The 21,094-nt window shown below is 37.2% G+C and overlaps 1 protein-coding gene across 1 annotated transcript; it reads right to left on the bottom strand.

Moving 5' to 3' along the window:
* Positions 1-1,263: 1,263 nt before the first annotated feature.
* Ldhb (lactate dehydrogenase B) lies at positions 1,264-20,803 on the bottom strand. Its single transcript, XM_026391918.2, has 8 exons — positions 20,696-20,803; positions 17,911-18,045; positions 10,637-10,754; positions 8,613-8,786; positions 5,753-5,926; positions 4,183-4,300; positions 3,055-3,178; positions 1,264-1,608 (listed from the first exon to the last, which is right to left on the bottom strand). Exons 2-8 carry the CDS (start codon positions 18,037-18,039, stop codon positions 1,441-1,443), a joined length of 1,005 nt encoding a protein of 334 aa, XP_026247703.1. The 5' UTR covers positions 18,040-18,045; positions 20,696-20,803; the 3' UTR covers positions 1,264-1,440.
* Between the last annotated feature and the right edge of the window lie 291 nt (positions 20,804-21,094).

The following is a 21,094-nucleotide window of genomic DNA, read 5'->3' as shown; positions in this document are numbered from 1 at the left end:
ACTAGTCGGGTGTTATTGGACCTCCACTTAATTCCTAAGGAATGTGAACAGTTCCATTTTCCCAAGAAAATAATGTGCTCCAACTAAATATGTGGGTATTCAGACTTTTCTTGATTTTATGGCACTTTCTTTTGCTATTTGTCATTATGCCTATCTCGTTGAAGTTACCTGCTTTCAGCTACTTTGCCTTAGGATTGGTTATTACCAATAAAATCTTGGCATGTGTCATTTATAATTAGGTCTGGTTAGCTGAGGGAGATATTTCCAATAATAGTGACAGGAGTTTCTTTCCTCTTCATGTAAAGGCAGTTTGGAAGCAGGCTGTAGCTGGTAGAGCAGCTCCTTGAATATGAAGGACCCAGCTCTTGGCTCTGCATCCAAAATGTTTTGCTTTCTGCTCACAGTCTCCAACAAATATGATCTCCCTATTCTTTGGACATTAAAATGTTTATTCTTCCATAGAAAATGTGCTAATTTTTTCTCCATGTCCTTTACCTTTAATATCTAAAAAATGGTTGGAATAGTAAAAACTACTTAAATATTAGCTACCATTATGACCAAACTTTGTGCTAGAAATTTTATGTAATTTTCTTGAATTAATGCAATCACATCGAAAGGGAATACTATCATCACGGTTTCATAGGTAAAGAATTTGAGGATTAAGAGTGCTTCAGAAGAGAGAAGAGCAGCTGAACTGCCCAAAATCACAGTTACTGAATGACAGTGCCAGCACTCAAACCTAAGTATACATGAAGCCAAAGCCCATGCTTAAAAAAAACAAAACAACAAAAAAACCACTTTCTAAACTAAACACTAGAGATTACATGTAAATTACAAGTTCTGTTAAAAAAAAAAAATCTGCTTTATGTTCCCTCTAAATCTCCATATTATTCTGTCTTCCAGTAGCTTGGATCTGGATGATTTAACCCAAACTTCCATTTTCTTTCACTATCAAAGAAAAGTAATTCTCACATACAGTTAACTCCAAGTTTACAAAGCTCTATTTTAGAGGTTTTTCCTTTCAGAGAAGAGTTCATACCTGTTGAACTCTATTACAACTTTGGTTGTAACCTTAAAGCAGTAACCATACTCTCAGGACAACCACCATGAAATTATGGAATATATTGTGAAACAGAACTTTTGTGCTGTCTGGAGGGAGGAAAACAGAAGATGCAATGTAACTGGTACTGGGATTTAGGGGCATGGGAAAAACAATTTGAAAGACTGACTAAAATCGTTCAGAAATCATTCCAGAAATGGAAGCACACTAGAACAGTTAATTTTATTTGTTCAAGAGCTCTTATTGCAAGCACTAAAACGAGCCTGGGCTTTGATCCTGTAGCCCATATCGCATATTAAAGAAGCAGCAAACTGACCCACGTACATGGATGCAGACTAAAGGCTCAGGTTTTCCAATTTCTATAGCCTGGAGCTCGGTAGTCACAGGTCTTTTAGGTCCTTCTGGATGTCCCACAAGGTATCTGCACTTTTCTTGAGCTGAGCAACCTCATCATCCTTCAGCTTCTGGTTGATGACACTGGTTAATCCCCGAGCATTGAGGACACATGGAAGGCTCAGGAAGACTTCATTTTCAATGCCATACATCCCCTGCAAGAAAAAATGCATTTGATTAAAAATGATCAAAGGAACTGTGTTTGAACAGAGAATTGTAGAAAACTGGATAAGCACAAACTCATTCTAGACTCATGTTTTGAAGTAGGGTTTCTACATGAAGAATGCAAACATGAACTATGATAAAACTAGATAGCTATAAGAAAATAATAAGTCCTTGACTGAGCTTTACTGAATGTGCTTTATTGAACATTGCTCTCTATTTAGATGCACTTGAATAAAATTTGATAAATGAATCTTCAAATTAGATTGTTGCCAATTTCAGTTCTTTTTTTTTAAAGAGAAAGAGAAAAATTTTTAATATTTATTTTTTAGTTTTTGGTGGACACAACATCTTTATTTTATTTTTATGTGGTGCTGAGGATCGAACCCAGCGCCCCGTGCATCCAGGCGAGTGTGCTACCGTTGAGCCACATCCCCAGCCCAACTTCAGTTCTTAATGGATTACTTTCACAAATCCCCAGGTTTCTTAAAGATTTTTAGTTAAGGAAGGAATTAAATAGGTGGTAATATTTAATAAGCAGAAGGAACAATGAATGAGGATGGCCAACCTGATGTCCTAAGGAGTAGCTGGAGGCCACTAAAAGCTGAGATTCTTGTCGCACCCAAGAGTTGCTGACAAAAAATTATCATTTCCAAAAGCACTTTACTAGTCATATTAGGTAATTTATTCAAAGGGTCAATTTAACTCTAAAACTAGTCAGATTACTTAATTATATTAAGGTTACTTCAATACAATCTTTTAAACTTTTAATTTCAAAATTTTTTGTACATATATAAAAGTACAGTACATATCCCAAGACGTTGCCATTACTCAATTTTTGCCATACTTGCTTTTTAAAGTTACTATTATAAAACAAACATCTAGAGATACCATGTTTTATCCCTAAAGACTTCTGTGTCTCCCTTCTGCGTGTTTGTTTTTGCTTACTGCACTCCCCACTGATTTTTTTCACCCTTGACATTGACTTGTGGAAAATGAGTCAGCTGTCTTACACAATGCTTCAATATAATCTGAACTATTTTGTGGTTTTGCTCCACAGCTTTTGAATGATGGTAAATTTATTAAGGTATCAAATACACATGACAAGTGGGTCTACAAGTTCATCACACCAACTTAAAATGAAACTGTTATACACATGCAAATAATCATGTATTGTAAGGGTATGCTGAAAAAGATTCATTCGTAATGTTTAATTTGCCACATCATAGAAGAAAAAATTATAAAAAATTGTCAGATGTCATAACTTCCTCAAGTTTTGTGCTGTTGTTCTAGACTTCTGTTGGAATAAGGAAAGAGTTTATACAAAACTTTGAAATACAGAAAAAATTGTGAACTGTAATTTTACCTTATCCTTTAAAAAATAAATTTGTTTTAGAATATAATGCTCACATTTATATATTTTTCACTATATGACTTACCTTTACCATGGTTGATACTGGGTGAATTCTGGATAGATTTTTAAACATGGATTCAATGAGGTCAGCCACACTTAACCCAATAGCCCAGTTGGTGTATCCTTTTAGCTTGATGACTTCATAGGCACTAAGGAAAATAAATCATAAGGATCACTAAAACCAGAGCCCTGGGTTTGACTTCTGCTTTATTTCTTACCAACTACAATCTTGAATAAATTATTTTATGTTTCTTGCTTGTTCCCTCTTCTTTAAAATGGACGTAATGTTATCTATTTCATAAACTAAGTAGTGTTAAATTAATTCAAAATGCACAAACTGCAAATAGCATATGATAGGCAATCTATTAATGTATTGATAATTTATGAAGAGGTTTTCAAATTGGAGATTATTTTTTCTACATGTCAAATTCCTCAAAAAAAAGCCATTAAAATTAAATTCGACAAAATTTTCTATGAGATGTCAGTTAGTCTTACTGTAAAAATTGTCTGCAAATAATGTATACCCTGTTGAATGCTTATCAATGATAAATGTGTCCCCATGTGAGTATGCTTTTACTTGATTTCAGCAGTAAGACTATGACTATACAACTCTACAGAGGAGATTCACTTTAAAGGCTGAAAGGCTCCCAAGATTACACAATGTCAGTGTCGTGATGTAAACCTAGACCCATATTATTGACTATTTTGAAATACACTTTATTTTACGATGGGCAAAGGCCACAGAAAAAGGATGGGGGTAATCTTTAGTTGAATGTAAAAGATCAGCAGAGGACAGTTTAAATACTTTCAGCAATTTGCCTTTGGTACTTTTCAAAGGCAATTATGAGATGACATGTGTCTAGGTTTACCTTCCTAAGTAAACTAAACTTATTTGTTGACAGGAGGCAACATGAAGTCCCTCCTCCCTTGTTAATTCCATGTTGGGCTAGGGTTACCTCTGTAATAGATCTCTCTCTAGAGAGAAAATATTTGCTTTCCCTAGGGGGACTGAAATAGCAAGCTTGACCAATCTAAGATGATAACTACCTACTGACTACATTTAATCAGTTTAAGCAGCCATGAAAACTACTGGCAATTTTACCTAGGTAAACAGGAAAAGAAATCATCTTAAACCAAGCTCCCTTCCACTTGCCTTTCAACCACCATCTTATGCACTTCCTTCCAGTTTTCACTATCGTTGTCTGTTCCCATTTCTGGATTTAGTTCCTGGAGAGAAACACCAGCCACGTTCACTCCACTCCACACAGCCACTATTAAAAAAAAAAAAAAAAAAAAAAAAAAAGACAGGCATTCTAAATATTTCTATCTTTAAAATCTCTTATTCCAGATTCTGCCTCTAATGCAAGTCACAGAATACTGGTTGATACCACTCCAATGACAAATAAATGCCTCTAGAACAGTCCCCCCCAAGACATTTGATCTGACACTTGCCTTCAAATAGCAACATTTCTGAACTTTTAATTTTCAACAAGTTTGGTGCAAAACAATCGCCATGTCATAGTTACAAAGAATATGGAAATTCTTTGCCTCTCTCTAGGTTTGTCAAATCACAATGTATTCTAGTTTGGGACCATCCTGAATTTTTGATTTGAGTAGTTTTCAAACTTGCCTACTGCTTACTTTTTTCTAATAGAACCCATTTCTTCTAAGTAAAAAATTAATTAATTAATTAATCAATTCATCTAGGGTAAGAGCCCCAAACAGAATAATTACACCCAGATACAATGAAATATGTAAGGGTCTGTTTAATTTAGGGGAGAAGAATATTAGAAAGTGTTACAAAGACTGGCATGTGAACTGGACCTGTAAACTTAAGTTATGTGCTCCTTGGAAACCTCTGGAGAACACCCAGACTCAGGAAGTACAAGTGGAGGCAGGGTGAAGTCTAGGGTAGCTAACAGCTATGAAGGCAAAGCTGCTCACAGTCAAGTAAGACCCCATTAATTCATGAAGTTTGCCACATCAAGCCAGTTTGGCGTTTTCAGGGTCTTTGGTGAAATCTGCATAATGGTGTCCATGTGAGATCAGTTTAATTCTCTTTCATTTCATGTAGACAATACAGATCAATATCAATATGGAAATCATCATCATCATCATCATCATCATCATCATCATATTTGGGGAAAAATCAAAGAGTAATGAGAGAACAGAGCAGTGGACAACAGTCATGGGCTTCCTGTTACGATGCTCCAGGGTACGACAACATCACTTTTGTGGTGTTTATCAAAAGTACAAAAATTAAACCTAACCATGAGGAAACCATAAGACAAACCTATTGATGGACATTCTACAAAATAACTCATCTGATTTTTCAAAAATGTCAAGATTATTAAAAAAAAAAAAATAAAGGTTGAGAAAGTATTCCAGATTAAAAAGAGTAAGGAGATAGAGCTAGATGTAATTAATATGTAATGTTAGGATGGCTCCTGAACTGAGAAAAAGGGCTTAGGTAATATTAGTGACAGACAGAGACATCCGCAATGAACTGCAGATTAGATATTACGGCATCAATGACACATTTTTTGATTTTGGTAACAGTACTATGGTCAGAAAAAAGAAAACCCTTGTTTTTAGTAAGTACACACTAAGGGACTTTTGGAGAAAGAGCCAGAGGACTATGATTTATACTTAACAAATCAGAGTAAATAATGGCAAGACTAAGACCATAAGAATACAGTAAACATTTTCTATTTTTTTTTTACCACTTGAGTCGCCATGTTCTCCCAGAATCCATCCGTGGCAGCTGCTGGGATGAATGCCAAGTTTCTCAGCCATAAGATAGCGAAATCTAGCAGAATCCAGATTACACCCACTTCCAATCACACGGTGCTTGGGTAATCCACTTAGTTTCCAGGTAACATATGTAAGAATGTCCACTGAGTATTTTAGAAAAAATACGGGTAAGTAAATAAAAACTGACTTTAACTGCTATCCCTGGCTTCCTCCTCCCCAACTTCCTCATTTCTCTAAGGAGATGTGGCCAGAAAGATGTAATACTTTTCACTTTTCATAATTAGAGATAATGGGTGAGAGAGAAACAAGAACAAACCTTGAAGCATTATTAGAGAGAGACTGTAAAATATGGAACACACAATGAATTATGACTTTCTATTTATATCATTACCTGACATAAGAATACTTAGGAACCTTGCAGATGGATTAAGTTGAAAGAAAAGGGTTGAATCAGATCCTCACATAGATTTTCACCAATTCTAACATTCTATGATGATGACAATTGCCATCACAAACCAAAAACCATTTATCACTAAATTACCCAGGCATGTTATCATATATTATTCAGTAAACTTTTTAAAAAATCTTGTTTTGAGAAAGGATCTCACTAAGTTGCCATGAACTTGACTTGAAGTCCCTAGAACTTGGGATCCTGCTGCCTCAGCCTCTTGTTGACAGTAGGTGATATTAAATTTTTCTGCTATTTAATGAAAGGACATCCATGACATAACCTTTGTTTCAGTGTGGCACAGCCTTACAACTCCACAGAGGTAAAACTTCTGTTGGCTCAGATAGGATCACAGCACTTAGATAGAGGAGAAGCTGGAAAGAGCAGAAAAATATGCACACAAGAAGCTCCAAGTCAACTCTGCATCCTCCACCTCCACTCGTCTGTACATGCTGGCTAGGCTATCTTAAGCTAGAAAGATATATAATCAGTTAGTGACACCTGCCTGAGGCACAGGGTACAACAACTTAATAGGGCTAGTTGTCATTCCTGTTTTATATCTGCCTATCACATACATATTTATAAACAAGACAGAACCATTTAGTAAGGCCCAATCTAGGTTTAAAGTGGGTAAGAATAATACTGAAGTCATCTCTGTCCTTGCTAGCTTCCTACTCACAATGTTCAATAAACTGTAAAGATTCCCCTGGCTCTTAGTCACAGTCTTCCTTTAGGTAAAATACCAAAGATAATCAGTTTCACCATCTTATCAATGTGTCTGCTGTGCTCACCAACACGGCAAATTGTAGACATTATAGAGTAAATATGAACCATTTAAGCTGTCAGAGAACAAAATTACAACTTAGTTTAAGGATCTTAATTGACTTTATTTTTGACTCGAGAATTAGGCAGCACTTCATCCCATAAATTATAGTGTCTACTTGGCTGAGCAGAAAAGTTTGGTTTTATAAGCAGAGAAAGGCTGAAAAAAGCAGTGATAAAACAACAAGAAGTGGATGGGTCATTTCAGTTACATTCCTTATAAAGTGAGGACAGAACAGTGAAAAATAACCAGTTAACTTCAGACTATTTTAGATGACTTCTTCTGTGTCAAGATTAAAACAGAGCCAAGCATGGTGGTGCTCACCTGTAATCCCACTGGCCTGAGAAGCTGAGGCAGAAGGATTGCAAGTTCAAAAAACAGCCTCAGCAATTTAGCAAGGCCCTAAGCAACTTAGGGAGACCCTGTCTCTAAATAAAACATTAAAAAGCACAATTCATCTCTAAATAAAATATTAAAAAAGGGCTGGGGATGTGACTCAGTGGTAAGCACCCTTAAGGTAAATATTCAGTACCAAAAAAAAAAAAAAAGGATTAACAACACAGCATGCCAGTTGAAACTGCCTGTTTGGGAAAATTGGCTGATATCTCTCCAGTCCAGATTTATCTGATCTGATGAATGGCTTAGTTTCACTGTGGTGATGTGGAACTCCTGAGTGACTCCATTTTGACTTTTACCCTAGGATCTGTTAGAGCCTTGTGCAGGAGCCTGGTCCATAACAATGGCCTCCTTTATTCTAGAAGGCAAAAAAAAGTAGCATTGTTTCCAGTCAGAATGTGATCCTTGCATGCAATTTATCCACATAGTTTGAGGATAGATTTAGCAAGGAAAGCAGTTTTTAAGTTATAACATTTGGTGTCAGCAAATATTTGTCCATCAATATAGTAAATTTCTATTTTTAAAATGGAACTGATTAGTAACTTTTAAAATTTTTTTTTCAAATTTCAATCTGATTCAATCCTAAAAGTTTTTGTTGTTGTTTTCTTGGTACCTGGGATTGACCCCAGGGATCCTTAACCATTGAGCCACATTCCCAATCCTTTTTATTTTTTGAGACAGGTTCTTGCTAACATGCTGAGGCTGGCCTTGAATTTGTAATCCTCTTACCTCAGCCTCCAGATACATTGGGATTACAGGCATGTGCCATTTTACCTGGCAATCCTAAAATTTTTTTTAGAGATTAGGACACCAGATTGGGTTTTCTAGAAGAGAGAAGGTCAAAAAGTTAATTTTTCTTTCTTTCTTTTTTTTTTTAAACAAATTGAAGCCCTGTTCAAATGGTTCAGCCCTTTTTTATTCTTCCTACCAGGATAATCTTTTAAAAAATTTTGAAAGCCTTTAGACTTTACAATAAACCCAGATGAAAGAAAAAGAGGGCAGTGTCATTTATTTTGCAAACATCATCCTTTTGTAGGTAAAAACAAAAGACATGTGAGCCACCTCTGCTAGCAAACACAGGGACCGACTTTAAGTCCAAAACAACAACACAAAAATCCAAACATTAAACGGAACAAAACTGAGACTTAAAATATTATAATACCTGGGTTGGAAACCACAATTATGATGCAATCGGGACTGTACTTGACAATCTGAGGAATAATGAATTTGAAGACATTGACATTTCTCTGCACCAGATTGAGACGACTCTCCCCCTCCTGCTGACGGACTCCTGCAGTTACTACCACGATCTTAGAATTGGCAGTCACAGAGTAATCTTGAAAAAAGGAAGAAAAGGCATTCCTTAAATACAACTTTTCATCAAACATATATGATATGCTCTAGCACTCTAACTAGACATAAGCTTCTAGAACTCAATGACAATTAAGTTTTCAGTATTGAAAGTTTGGGCTAGCGATGCAGCTCAGTGGCAGAGTGCTTCCTGAGCATCCACAAGGCCCTGAGTTCAATCCCTAGTACCACAAAACAAAACAGACTTTCAAGTCCAATGTCCCTGCAGCCATTTTCCTCCTTGAGCTACACTGAAGCAATCCAACTGTAAAACTGACTCAAAAAAATCAATCAAGGAAATAAAGATGACCCTAAATTATGTTTCTACCTAAGAAATTTATTGAATTTTCAGGAATAAACCAAAGCATACAAAGTGAGTCTAAAGTACAATAGGCAGACTTCCAACAACAAAAATCTATTTTTGTACTCTTAGTAAAGGAAGAAAAATTAAGTAAAATAAAGAAAATCAATTTTAAGTTGTTTTTAGGCATAGAAGGCTAATAAGATCTCAGGAGAAGACACTGTTTTGGGCTATAAACTGAAATTTTAAAGGAGCATATTCACTTTTCAGCAGTGTGAACTTCTCTGAAAAACATTTCATTTTTTTGGTCAAAGTATGTCGTTTCAAAACCTTTGGACTTGAAGATTTAATGTGATCCTTGCATGCAATAGCCATGGAGGGGGTCACAGAACTGAACTGATATAATGTGACTTTTAACAGTTATTAACACTCCTCTCCCATAAAGTGGAGGTAATAATAGTATTGATCCCTCATAGGACTCTTGTGAAGTAAGATAATACATGGAAAAAAAAATGCTCTACATGTTCCCTTCCACATTACTAATTCAACTAACAATACCTATTATTTGGTTTCTTCGAGGCATTCAAATTGCTAGAATTGGAGGAAAAAAAGAAACTGCCAACACTGGATTCACCAGGATGGGAAGACCAATTTCCCATCAGGGAATGAGGGAGGAGAAGAAGCAGCTGAGACACATGGAAATGCAGGTCATTTCAAATTGTGAAGATGTATGTAGGCCCTGCTAGAGGTCTTAGGACACAGACAAGAGCCTATGCAAAGGCAGGAGATCTTTTAAAGAAATAAGTATATTCAAACTTTCATTTGAGGAAAAGCATCATCAAATTGGGGTGTAAAAATAACAAGTGCAGTTACATGGAATGTAGAATCCATGATCATTTTGTACATGTTCTTCCAATGTGAAAAGGTCAATGTGCTTTTTAGCAAAGTGGATGGAAAATGGGTTTCTAGAAACTGGTGAAAGAAAACTGGACTATAGGAGAAATATGGTACACAACAACCCAAACAATGCTATTTATCATAATGGGTTATTTTCTCTTAGTGATATATATAGCCATGATCATTGTTGGCTAATAAACTCATTTCTAATAACTGTCCATTGACAAGGGAAGGTAAAATTAATGCCTTAAGGATGAAAATTAGAACATAATACAGAAATAAGTTTTTTTAAAGGAGAAAAAAATTATAATTAGATGGAAATTTTGTAGTTTTTGAAGAAAATACTAAAATAGGTCATCAACATTTCACTGTTGACAGTCACTGAAGTAACTGTTCCAAAAGTTTGAGTTTTGCTAATTAATAAGTTTAGGACAGGGGTATACCTCAGTGTTACAGCACTTGTCTAGCATGTACAAGGACACTGGGTTTGATTCCTAGCACTGCAAAATAACAATAATGATAAATTCAAAATAAAAGTTAAGTTTATGATGCTGTAAGGTGCATTCCAAGTGCATTTTTTTTCCTCACTAAAAACATCAATTTAATATCAGATCACATTGGGCATGAAATTAAACTACCTTTATCTGCCACAATTTTAGGTGTTTGAAGAAATAAGCTTCCATGCTGCAGATCCATCATTTCTCCTTTGAGCTTATCTTCCAAAACATCCACCAGGGCAAGTTCATCAGCCAGAGACTAAAAACAAAACAAAACAAAAAAGCAGGCATTAGTACCTAAAGCCATGCTAGGATGCCTCCACACATGGTCTGACTCAGAGAGACCATTTAAATGCTAAGCACCATGTAGCTAAAATCCTCAACATTCTACCTTGGGGTTAGGCATTCAACCATGATTCCATAATACAATTATGCTTTAAAAACATGTGGACTTAAAAGCTGATTAATTCAGACACTTCAATGGGAACACCAAGAAAATCCTTATGTGTGAAGATGCATCTCAACCAACCTTTGAAATTCCCATCTCTTATGGATGCCCATAATTTACAAACTATTTAAAAAGTGGCTGGGGCTGATGTTGTGGCTCAGCAGTAGAGCGCTGCCTAGCACGTGCGGGGTGCTGGGTTTGATCCTCAGCACCACATAAGAATAAAATAAAGGTATTGTGTTCACCTACAACTAAAACAAAATATTTAGAAGTGGTTATCCCTCCCATTAAAATACCACTATTAAAATACCACTAAAGTTCTTGCCTCTACTGTTTTTAGGACTGTTAGTAAAATAATGAATAATAGGATATGTCAATATTAGAGTTAATTTAAAAATGTAAATACTCCCTCCAGGAAGAGTAGTGTGATCATCCACGTAGGCAAAGGGTATTGATGAAGGAAAAGGTAGGCCACTGGGGTCTAGGATGCAGTGTGAAGGGTCAGATACAGCAGGCCAGGTGGAAGTGGAGGAGTCAGGAGGGCACAGGCCAGCAGAGGAGAAGCAGCAGAGAAGTGAGAAGGCAATGAGAAACTTGACCTACTTTAGCTGGAAGCAGGCCCTGGTTGCTGTAGGACTACAAATGGGCAGGGTCCCAAGATGCCAGAATGAAAAGGGCCGGCTAACCTCAAAAGTGTTTCAGTGGACTTGATGGGGAGGAGCCTCTCTGAGAGGGAAGGCTCCCTGTAACTGGATGGATGCGAGTTTAATGTTAAACAACTGAAGTGCAGTACTTGAAAACTTTTGATATGGCCAATTTGTGAACTGTGGGATACTTATAAAAATATTTTCTCATTTCCAGGTAGTCAGTCCTGTCTCTGAGGGTTCCACATTCAAGAATTCAAATAAACTTGGATCAAAAATATTTTTTATTTTTTTTTATTTTTGGTACTGGATTGAACCCAGGGTACTTTACCACTGAGCCCTTTTATAATTTTTTAACTCCAGCACCTTTTTCATTTTTTGATACAGGGGGTCTCACTAGGTGGCTTAGAGTCTTGCTAAATTGCTGAGACTGGCCTTGAACTTGTGATCCTCCTGCCTCACCGTCCAAAGTCACTGGGATTACAGGCTTGCACCACAGTGCCAAACAGCCAATAACACTTTTTTTATTTTTATTTTAAGACTACATCTATAGTGAACATGTACAGATTTTTTTTCTTGTCATTATTCCTTAAAAAATATAACAGCAACTTACATAGCATTTACATTGCATTAGGTATTATAAGGAATCTAGAGATGATTTCAAATGTACAGTATAAAGGAAATGTGTAGGTTATGTACAAACACTATGCCATTGTATGAGATCCTTAGATTTTGGTGTCACAGGGGTCCTGGGATGAGTATATATCAAATACTGGTATTGATTTTTTTAAAATCCATTTTTACTTAAACACATTTTGGCATTTTAAAAACCGTTTTGTTCCTTTGCAGCCTCTGATAAGATCACACAAAATCCCCATTTGTGTTTTCTAAGTCCTAACAAATACAATAAACTTAATAATAGCTATAACATTCAGTCAAGGTACTGAACACTAGGAATATCAATCTTATTTTAGAAACGTCAAGTGTATGTGGCTCGAGTCAACAGAGCAACAGTGTTTACTGCTTAAGTACAAAAGGATGTCACAGGATCTGAGATCCTGTCTCTCTTTTTGAGTGGGTGCAGAGAATTGGCTGAGAAGTGCATTTTTAGCTAACAAGGAAGGAAGAGATCCAGCGCTAAAAAAAAAAAGAACCGCAGTGCCAAATTTAGCTAGATCTGTATGACTGAATGTCCTCCAAAGGTGGAGGCACACAAATAGAACAAGTGTGACCAAGTACTGATGCTGTTGTTTGACTTAAATAAATCCACTTCTATTCACATGTTCTATATCCTATGAATTTATCGTACACATTTTCCACTTAAGCTGTTAAGTTATATTTAAAACTGTTTGAAACAGCAAGGTTTACATTAACTGCAAAAGCAATAATCTTATTAAGGAGTAAGACCAGCTAGAAGATAAGAATACCACTGTTGACATCTTGTTAAATGTACCACAAAAGTGTCTTTGAATCTCAAGTCCAATGTGGATTGGGCAGGGTCTTGTGTTCTGCCTTTTGGTTCTTTTAGCTAATAAATTACTAGCACCAATGCCTTAATATTTGATGGTTTCATTTTTATGGTCAAGTGGTTAATGTGCATGAAATTATTTTTCCAAATACCTAACTAAACGGACATGCACCATTTATTCAATAACTTATTTTCTTCCCCTCGGAAATGTCACTTTTACCATATTATTGAATATAATTTGGGTCCTTCTCAGGCTTTTAGTTTGTTTCATTCATCTATCTATCCTTGTACAAATACCAAAATTTAAGTATATACTACTGTCAAGCAAAACCTGGCACTGAAAAAACTACTTTGTTGTTGGGCACAGTGGTGTATACCTGCAATCCCACCTACTCAGGAGGCTGAGGCAGGAAGAATGTGAGCTCAAGGTCAGCCTGGGAAACAGCAAAACACTGTCTCAAAATAAAAATTTAAAAAGGCATGGGGATATAGCTCAGTGGTAAAGTCCTTGCTTAGCATGCATGCAGCCCTGAGTTCAATCCCTAGAAGTATAAAATAAAAAATAAAATAAAAATTACTTTACAACATGTCTACAATGTTGCTTCTCCTAAGAGTTGTGTTATGTTTATATCCCAAGACAGGATATATATGCAGTTATAGTTGACTGAAGCAAGGACACCCAAATCAAGACAGTGGGATTCAGGCTGGGGGATAGTGGTGATCTTGCCTGAAAGCTTTGCACAATCCTGGCAACATGATGAGCTGACATTCAGATCCTCCTCCTGGAAGCTAAAATGCAGAGTCTGAGATTGGCAAGGCATATTTGGTAAAAGAAGCTGAAAAGGCAAACTTGGGCCAAAATTTGACAAAATTTAAGTGCAATTAATCAGTAATATCCAGAGTATTCATTAGTGTAATGCATATTTCCTATGGAATATGCCAGACATTATTCTACTAATCAAGAATACAGTCACGAATAGGGATGGGTGCAGTTCAGTGTAGAGCACTTGCCTAGCATACATAACGGCCCTGGATGTGATCCCCATTACTCAAAAATAATAAATAAGTGAATAAATAAAAAAGAACAGAATCAAGAACAAATCCAGTAATTTTTGCTTTCTCAGGATATATAGGAAGGGAATAGGAATTTCTAATGGTAGAAGTGCTATTAAGACCAAAAGGACAAGATCATTGTACTGTCATGTGTAACTAATTAAGACAAATTATATACAGCAAAAAAAAAAAAAAAAAAAAAAAAATTAAAAGAAATAACACACTTGTTTAAAAAAAAAGACCAAAAGGAGAAGTGATATCAGTGCAGGCCTGCCTGCAAAGGTCATGCCCTTGAATGAGATCCCTGAGTTTATCATTCATGAGCATGCAACTCTGAGGTCTAGGGAAGAACATCCAAGAGAAAACCACATAAAAGGGTTCAAGTCAGAAATGAACTCGGCGTTTGGGAGTAAGAGATGAAGTCAGAGATGGTACCGTGATCATGCACTAGAAGGAGTGGCTATGCTGTGCTGCTGGTACCCCTGGAGCTGTGCACACCTTTGCCTTGCTCTGAGACAGGCAGAGGCGATCCATATGGCCCTACAGAATTTCAGTAGGCGAGCCACTACTTTGGTTGCTATGTAGGCAATGGCTGGGGGGTAAGCAGATAAAAGGAGAAGCGGAAGATAAAGGAATCCTCTTAATGGTAGGGCACTGTGCAAGGAAGACTCAGTTTTCTTCCTAGTCTAGAGAAGGCTTGTGCCTTCACAACCTCTTGCTCTGATACTACAACTTCAACCACCTTCTGGAGGCACAGTAAAATGTGTATTCTGTAGCCATGCGTTCAAAAAGGCCAGGCCTGGCACTTACAGTCTGGGTGCTCTTAGCCCCTGTGAGGTTTTTCTCCCCAACAGTAAGAGATGTTAATACCTGCTGACAGATTTCACAAAGAAATTAATAAAATGATAAGCAAACACCTGATGGACTGTTTTCTTTCTCTATTAACCTTTCTCTAATCTTTCCCAAATATTTCAACAATTTTGAACTACTTTAGTCTTATCCATTAAAAAATATCTTAACATTAGCTAGCAAATGGTTTTCAACAAGGTAACTCTTTCTTACATTGTTTATGTTTTCAAAACTATCCTTAGATGGTCTCCACATAATTTCTAAGGCATTTCGTGAAAAATTAAGGGAAAAGGAGTATAACATTGAAAAACAGAAATCATAGCATTTAAATTTGAAAACTTCAGCTGTTCTAGCAGCAGGGATTGTTCTCAAGCACTGGCCTGGCCAAATTATTATGTAGTCTCGATATATTTACTGGAGATGTTTTAAAATTTGACTAAAATAATCATAGCCACATTTCTTATGAATAGATTTTCCTGAAAAGTACAAGTTTTGAGATCAGCAGTAGGAAAGAAAACTCCTTTACTAGTATTTTATTAATATATTTATGTTTTTAACTGCCTAAATACTGGCATAGGAAAAAAAAAAAAAAAACTGGAGTCTGTTGGTAAGAGGTGAGAGTGCTGGCTTCAAAATAGACATGGACTCCAACATACCAAGTTTTGACTCCAGGTTTTTTAACTTTCCAAGTGTGGGAAAATACATGCCCCCTAGGAAGCACACTTTTATTTTTGCCTATTGATCTTTTCCTGGCCTCGCTGCAGTTCCCAGTCAACCTCACAATCACAATATTCTCCAGTATACCATGTTGCTGAGCTATGATATTCAGTAGGTTAATAAGTGTATTAAATGCATTTTTCTTTTATTTTCAACGTATAGGTTTATCAAGCTAGCTGTGACAGGCTGTGTAATTTATTCAGCTTCAGCCACCTTATCTGAAAACAAGAATATGAATAGTCCCTATCTTGAAGTTGTTTAAAATTTTTTAAATTATTTTAAATTAAATACTTTGAATACAGAAATGTAAGCTGCCAAAGAACAGTGACTACTGAATTTGTATTACTTTACTCAAATTACCGGTATCTACTCAATCAAACTATCTAGAAATATATGCCAAAGAATAAAACTTTCACTAGTACACTTCATTTTTTTTTTCCCCCTTTTGTGGTGTACTTCATATTTCAAATGATTTTTCTGGTATCTTTCTCAGCAAAGATTCAAAATTTATTCCTTTAGAATTTAAACTTGTAGAAGCTGGGCATAAAGCCCGATGGTACAACGCTTGCCTAGCATGTGCAAGGCCCTAGGTTCAATCTCTAGCATAAAAAAACTTTGCAAACAGAATTAGGCTTGGCTAGGAGTTTCTCACACATGATACAAAGTGGTCCATGTGCTCTACTGAGGGTAAAAAGAGCTTGCTTGTTTTCCTTTCCCTCTTCCTACTTTTAAGGCAGCCATCTATACAAACAACGAACCAATTCAGTGAGGTAAATAAGAAAAAGGCTCATTTCCTCAAAAGCTCTGAGGAACTAAAGAAAACAAACTGGTTTGGATTACAAGGGGTATGTATGAGGCCAGCCAAAAGTCTATGGAGTTGTACAGAGAGCAAAGGCTTGAGAAGTAGGTGAAAATGGTATTGCAGCTGTGTTGCAATTGCAAATTGCACTGATTGTGTAAGAGTATGTCCTACTTGAGGAAATCTACTGAGAGACTTAGAAGTAAGAACATAATGTCTGCAATTTATTCTCAAATATATGCCTGACAGAATAACACAATGTTGAGAATTAGTAATTTGGGGTAAACGGCATACAAAAATTTTAATTTTCTTACTATTCTTGCAGATTTTCTGTAGGTTTGAAATTATTTCAAAATAAAACTACTAGTTGAAAGTTTAAGAGGAATTATAGATATTCTCACAATCTCAAAAAAAAAAAAACAACAAACCAGATTACTTAATTATAAAGGATATAGAGACCATTGCAATAAAAAATGTTACACCCATCCTATTAACCAAGGGAATAAATTCAGCATTCCTGGAAATGAGATGAGTTGAATATCAAGTGTCTCCTGATGTGATGTGCCAAGAAGAACATGATATCACATGGTTCTAATCTCATCCCTCAAAATATAACCTGAACCTAATCACAAGGAAATATTAGACAAACATAACTTGGGGAACATGCTACAAAACTGAATGAACCCTATAAAAATGTCAGTGATACAAGGAGTAAAGTTGGGTTGGGGAGCCAGGTATGGTGGCACAGGTATGGTGGTGCTGTAATCTCAGCAGCTCAGGAAGCTGAGGCAGGAGGATTGCAAGTTCAAAGCCAGCCTCAGTAATTTAATGAGGTCCTAAGCAACTCAGGGAGACCCTATATCTAAATAAAATACATTAAAAAAAAAAAAGGTTGGGGGTGTGGTTCAGTGATTAAGTGCCCCTTACAAAAAAAAAAAAAGAAAAGAAAAGAAAGCTGGTTTGGGGCTGAGGGTGTAGCTCAATGGTGGAACACTTGCCTAGTATGCATGAGACCCTGGGTTCAATCTCCAGCAATGCTAAAAAGGAGGAGCTGAGTAACTGTTCCAGATTAAAGAAGCAGAGACATCACAAGTATATGAAGTAGTTGATCTTGGATTGATGTGAAAATAGCTATAAAGGACATAATTTTGAGAACATGGAGAATTTTAAATATGTATGCTCTATGTTACATAATAGTATTGTAAGAATGTTAAATTCCCTGAGTGTAGTAACTCTGTTAAGTTTACACAGGAGAATACAATTCTCTTAGCAGATGCATGTTCAAGTACTTAAATGAAGTGCCATGATGACCATAACTTACTTCAAATTTTTCAGGAAAAAGAAAAATCTTTTAAAGGACAAAATAATATCCTATGATGCATAAAGAGACTGTTTACAAGCTGAAATTGTATCATGTATGGTGTTCTTAAAATTTACCTTTCCCAGAATGCTGATAGCACACGCCATACCAACTTGACCAACACCCACTACAGTAATCTTATTGTTTGGGACTGTGGTCTCTTCTTCTGCAACTGGTGCAATGAGTTTTTCCTTGAGGGTTGCCATTTCAAACTGCAAGAAAAGAATCAAAACATTATACATATGTCCACATAAGAAATCTGAATGGAAGTTGCCCTTAAAATGTTACTGTTGCGATTTTGAATTAAAGTACAACTTAAAATGAGCCTAATTAACAGTTGTAGAGCACTTGCCTAGCATTCACAAAGCCCTGGATGCAATCACAAATACCACACAAAAATAAATAATAAAAAATTTAAAATCCCAATAACATTCTAGAACACAGAATATATTTTAAGGAATCAAGTGACTTATATACTGGAAAATTTAATCAAGGACAAAACCTCCAAGAAATCCCTTAGAATTGAGATTTTTCTCTTTAGCCTACCACTCCATATATTTAATTAGTCTTATTCCCATTTTTGTTGTAATCATTCATTTACTGGCTAAAACACAGGAACATTTATATTTAAACAAGCTAATTTGTTTCTTTTGCCCCTATCTATATGTAACTATGTAAACTATTTAACCCATATTTAAGATTGGTCAAAAACAATGGCCAGTCATGAATATATTCTATTAATAACTATTATAAGGGCTGGTTCTTATAGTGAAATTGTATCATATATGGTGTTCTTAAATTTCATATAGAATGTGTCACAATGTACTGAACACACAGTAAGTGCTTAATAAGTACATGATGACAACAAAATGGTGATGAATAATATTAATGAAAACTCTGCAAACCATTTGAAATAAAGCAATAAATTTTTTTTAAAAAATCAACCTGTTGGAAAGCATTTTATACAGTACCACCCAATTTATCTATGCCATCAGATAAATTTTCTAGGTAGTTGAAATAAATGAGAAAATTTACTGAAACTTAAAAATTCTGTGGCAATTTAGTACACAAAATATACTCTCCTGCCTTTTAAATAGGTTGCAGTCCTTTAATAAGCCTTTTCTTCATAATTTATGTATTATAAATGGTTACCCAACATGTCTAATATTTAAGTTTGTTTTCCATTTTTGTGATAGACTGTTGCATCTGAGGCTACTGTACCTGTTTCGAACTGAGTCAACTCACCCTAGTCTTATTTTTGCTTCTACTCTCCAATGGACTTTAAGTAACAAAATCAGATTTAGTAATTGTACATGTTGTAGAGTCAATAAGACTCTCAGTTGGAATAAAGTACCTGAATTCGGAGATAATCATGTAATAACTATTTTGGTTCCATGTTCTATTTTTTTTTTCTTTCTGAAAACTATTTTCCCCAATCGGTAACAACTAAATTGAGAGATTTTTGCCTTTTCAGATCCCACTTACAGTTTTCTAGTGAATGCTAAAAGATACAATGTCCTGCAAAGGCCTCCACAAATGGATGACCTTAAAATGAAATTCAAACCTGTCCTGCACTTGGGCAGAATCATAAGAATGCTACATCTCTTCTTGCAGAACTCAGTTAAAACTGCAACTTCCTCCCATTAAGCTTATTTTTGTTTGTTAGTTTAAGATCCTTTAGGTACACAGGGGTTCCAGTTAGCCATGGAAAAACAAAAATCCAGAATTAGCTGCCATATAAAAATAGAGTGGTATTCTAATAGGCAATATTTATTTATTTTTACTTGTTTTTAGAATGTCTTTTTTTTTTTTTTAAGTCCTCTGCCAAATCAGAGTGGTGGCTGTTGGGAAGAAGAATGACAAACTACGTAAAAGCAACCAGGGACTCATGGTCCTTTACATCCCTCACCCTTGGGGATATAAATAAACTACTAGAAATGAGCCAGTGCCTCAAGTTCAGGAACAAAGATCCTCTTTACAGAATCTCTCTCACCCTAACCCTTTAAAACAGGGTACAGCCATCTAATTCCTCCACGAAGTGCGTGCCGGCTCTCCCCTTCCCCCACAGCGCAGGCCCCACCTGCAGTGTGCATGGTTCCCTGCCCACAAGCCACCTCTTCTCCAGGCGCGCGGCAGCGGAGAAGGGCAGGTCACGAGGAGGGCGGGCAGCACACCCAGATCTCCTTGGATAAAGTCTCCGAGGAGAAGTCTAGGCCCTCCTTCCTCTCAGCACCCAATGCTGGCACAGTAAACAAAGCTCCTGAGCATCAAGAGGCCAGGAAAATGCCCGCATAGGGTTCCTGCGGCCAGGGGAGAAAAAAAATGTAGTGCGGGGCCAAATTTGCAGATCACTGGATACCTTTACCCTCATCCCAGCAAACGCAGGAGCAGTTTTCCACTACCCTGGAATCTAGGTTCAAAATCGTCCAGCCTTCATAACCCATCTGGTTCCTTCCCCCACCCCTAGCTCCTCCAGCACGTGTCCCGGATCCCACCAGTAGGCACAGGGGATGGCACCCGCCCTGAGCTGATCTAGGGCACGGTAGGGCCTGGGTTTTGGCAAAAAATGCAACAAGTCTCTCCCCAGGTAGAACGCAGGCCGAAGACGAGCCTGCAGCGATGAGGACAAAGCCTGGGGCTCCGTCGCAGCCTCTCCTCCCCAGCTTCGGTTCCCGGGACTCGCACAAGGTCCGGGTCCCAAACCGAGGGTCAGGGCCCAAGTGGGGATGCTCAGGAGCACAAGCCCCAGAGAGCAGATGTGCTTCTCGTTCCCTCCTCCCGTTTTGCCCCTCAATTACTCCCTTGCACATCCCATCCAGTTTGTCTGTGAGCCAGGATTCGGGGTCCTGGACAGAAACCTACCAGGAGATAGAAGGCTCTTGAGACCGCAGGAAGAGTCTTGCGAAGACAATGTCAGCTGCGCGCGTCTCCTCGGGCGCCTGATCTGCAGCCAAGGAGGAGGCGGGGCCCACACCCTCCGCAGCCTCTTAGGTTTCTCTATTGTGATTGGAAACCCGAGCACCGCCTACCCCCTCCCCTCGGCTCGCTCAATCCCCTTCAAGGACAAGGGCTCCAGTAGGCGCACGCCCTCCCCCACTCCCCAATTGAGGAGGTCACCTTCTCGCGGATGAGGCAGCCTCCGCTCTCAGCTAATGTCACAGCGTACAGGCTCTTTCTTCAATGCGGTCGCCGAGTAATTTCTAAAACCTGCCTGCCTGTCGCTGACTCTTCTGGACTCTCACCATCTTGTGTGGATAGACT

This window comes from Urocitellus parryii, chromosome 5 (genome assembly GCF_045843805.1).
Source record: "Urocitellus parryii isolate mUroPar1 chromosome 5, mUroPar1.hap1, whole genome shotgun sequence".
Classification (NCBI taxonomy): Eukaryota; Metazoa; Chordata; class Mammalia; order Rodentia; family Sciuridae; genus Urocitellus; species Urocitellus parryii.
The sequence above is the reverse complement of the archived record's forward strand: the minus strand, read 5'-3'. Positions and strand labels throughout refer to the sequence as shown.

What these genes read in the sequence shown, in the direction of transcription:
- Ldhb (XM_026391918.2), bottom strand. Translation starts at nt 18,039, where the DNA reads ATGGCAACCCTCAAGGAAAAACTCATTGCACCAGTTGCAGAAGAAGAG. An exon ending in AATTGTGGTTTCCAACCCAG is followed by an intron (nt 5,927 to 8,612) that starts GTATTATAATAT and finishes TAAAATACTCAG; the next exon opens with TGGACATTCTTACATATGTT. An exon ending in AGAACATGGCGACTCAAGTG is followed by an intron (nt 4,301 to 5,752) that starts GTAAAAAAAAAA and finishes TTTTTTTAATAG; the next exon opens with TGGCTGTGTGGAGTGGAGTG.